This window comes from Adiantum capillus-veneris, chromosome 19 (genome assembly GCF_014529385.1).
Source record: "Adiantum capillus-veneris isolate H3 chromosome 19, ASM1452938v2, whole genome shotgun sequence".
Taxonomy (NCBI): Eukaryota; Viridiplantae; Streptophyta; class Polypodiopsida; order Polypodiales; family Pteridaceae; genus Adiantum; species Adiantum capillus-veneris.
Genome location: NC_140949.1, coordinates 27810519 through 27812426, shown reverse-complemented (window position 1 = coordinate 27812426; position 1908 = coordinate 27810519). Strand labels below are relative to the sequence as shown.

Here is a 1908-nt window from a genome sequence, read left to right as displayed (position 1 = left end):
ACTAGGTAGAAGGTGTGGAGGCTCCAACTTAAGTTGGACCAACTTAATTTGGAGCCTCTATTCTGCCATGGTGTGTAGCCTCAAACTTAAGTTCGAGCCTCTACCCTTTCTAGGTATAAAATTGGTAGAGGATGAACCCGTACTAGGTAGAAGAAGGTGTAGAGGCTCGAACTTAAGTTTGAGCCTCTACCCCTACTAAGTACAAAGAGGGAAATATGAAATAAAGAGAGAGAGAGAGAGAGAGAGAGAGAGAGAGAGAGAGTTCCAATACCAATGATTGTTGCCCAAGATTTCCTCTACTCAAGATATCTTGATAGCATTGTGCTTGCTCGTAGAAGGTTTTCATAGATGGGGAAATATCTCATGCCACCATGAGAAATAGCAAAGCCTTGGTGTGATCCCTTCACAAAGAGGTCTTAAAAAGTATCCTTCCATCTGTGACTTGTGACTGCCCTCAAGCTACTGGTTTGCCTTATATGAACACCTTCAATCAGGTATGTTATTAGTGACGAGCAAGAAAAAAACCTATAACACACAAGGTTTCACCTTTGTGAGTGCTCAGTATGCTTTTGTGAAGTGATAGCTCTGTACAACGAGATCTTTGCATGAAAGCACACCCTCATTTCCTAACAAGAGGAAGGGCAAGTGCAAGCACTGCACACAAACGAAGATCTCGTATGTAATCCACAAAAACTACACAAATGGCAAGAAGAGCTTGCAAGAAATAAGAAAAGTGCTCTCTCAACAGCTACTAAAGGAGAGATTGGACATGGTGGGGGCAGAAGAGCAGGCATCGCTCACAACCCTTTGTAGACAAAGAGGCTTATGCTTCATTATTCTGCAGATGATTGCGAGAGCCATGTTTATGCACAGAAAGCGTGATAGAGGAGAGCTTGGGCCTGGCGCAGCTAGAAGAGCAGGCATCACCCACCACCCTTTGCAGCCAAAGAGGCCAACACTTCATCATTCTGCGGATGATTGTGAGTGCCAAATCCAATCAATGGAAACCAGCTACACAAACTGCAAGGGCAATGAGTATCGCACAAAACAGCCGAAGGAGATTGTATGTAGTTCAATCTTGTATGAGCACGAGAAGCACCTTGCCTACAAGAAAAAAGTTCTCGTGTGAAGTTTGAGCTCATATGAATAGGAGCAGCACGTTGCCTACAAGTAGAACCTTAGACCAAATCTGATGAAGGTAAAGCGACTCATAATACAGTAAGAAGCTTGTATGCAATCAGACCTGATATGAATAGGAAGAGCGCCTTGCCTGGAAGCAATACCTTGGATCGCAGATGATGAAATCTTCATTTTCTTATTGAGATGATGAAGCTCAGGCGCCTCGCATGGACTGGAGGACACTGACAGCCTGTCTCTCTCACAGTCGTCATATTTGACGTCCGTCAAATTTGAATTTCAAATTAAAGTGAGCTCGTAATCAACGTGTGAGAGGGATCGGTCTCAAGTTCGTATGAGAAAGAATTCGAAGCATACTAAAAGGGAGAGCAAGCCTTCAAAGCATGAAAGGAATCGGGCTCAAGTTTGTACGAGAAATCATTTGAAGCATTCTTAAAAGAGAGAGCAAGCCTTTGAAGCATGAAAGGGATTGGACTCAAGTTTGAATGAAAAGGATTGGCTTTATATTGTGTTTATGTGTTTGAAAGGAATCTACTTTAAGTTTTAATGAGCACACCTTAGACGCATGATTTGGCATTCGGACTCCGAGAATATCTTGTGGCCTAGAATGAGCAAGCTATTTAAGCATTCTGAAAAGGATTGGCCACAAATTTGAATGAAAGGCCGGGGCAGCTTTCTCTTTGAGAGAGATCAATCTCATGTTTGAATGAGCAAGCCTTGGAAGCATGCTTTGGCATTTGGACTCCGAGAGTATCTTACTGCCTAGAGTTT

General features: G+C 43.0%; 1 protein-coding gene across 1 annotated transcript; it reads right to left on the bottom strand.

The window, feature by feature from the left end:
• Nucleotides 1-400: 400 nt before the first annotated feature.
• On the bottom strand, nucleotides 401-1311 carry LOC147433751 (uncharacterized). Its single transcript, XM_086489787.1, has 2 exons — nucleotides 1244-1311; nucleotides 401-1104 (listed from the first exon to the last, which is right to left on the bottom strand). Exons 1-2 carry the CDS (start codon nucleotides 1309-1311, stop codon nucleotides 924-926), a joined length of 249 nt encoding a protein of 82 aa, XP_086345913.1. The 3' UTR covers nucleotides 401-923.
• Between the last annotated feature and the right edge of the window lie 597 nt (nucleotides 1312-1908).

Coding starts and splice junctions, on each gene's coding strand:
- LOC147433751 (XM_086489787.1), bottom strand. CDS start 1,311: ATGAAGATTTCATCATCTGCGATCCAAGGTATTGCTTCCAGGCAAGGC. Junction 1,105..1,243: donor GCTCTTCCTATTCATATCAG/GTCTGATTGCAT, acceptor TTTTTCTTGTAG/GCAAGGTGCTTCTCGTGCTC.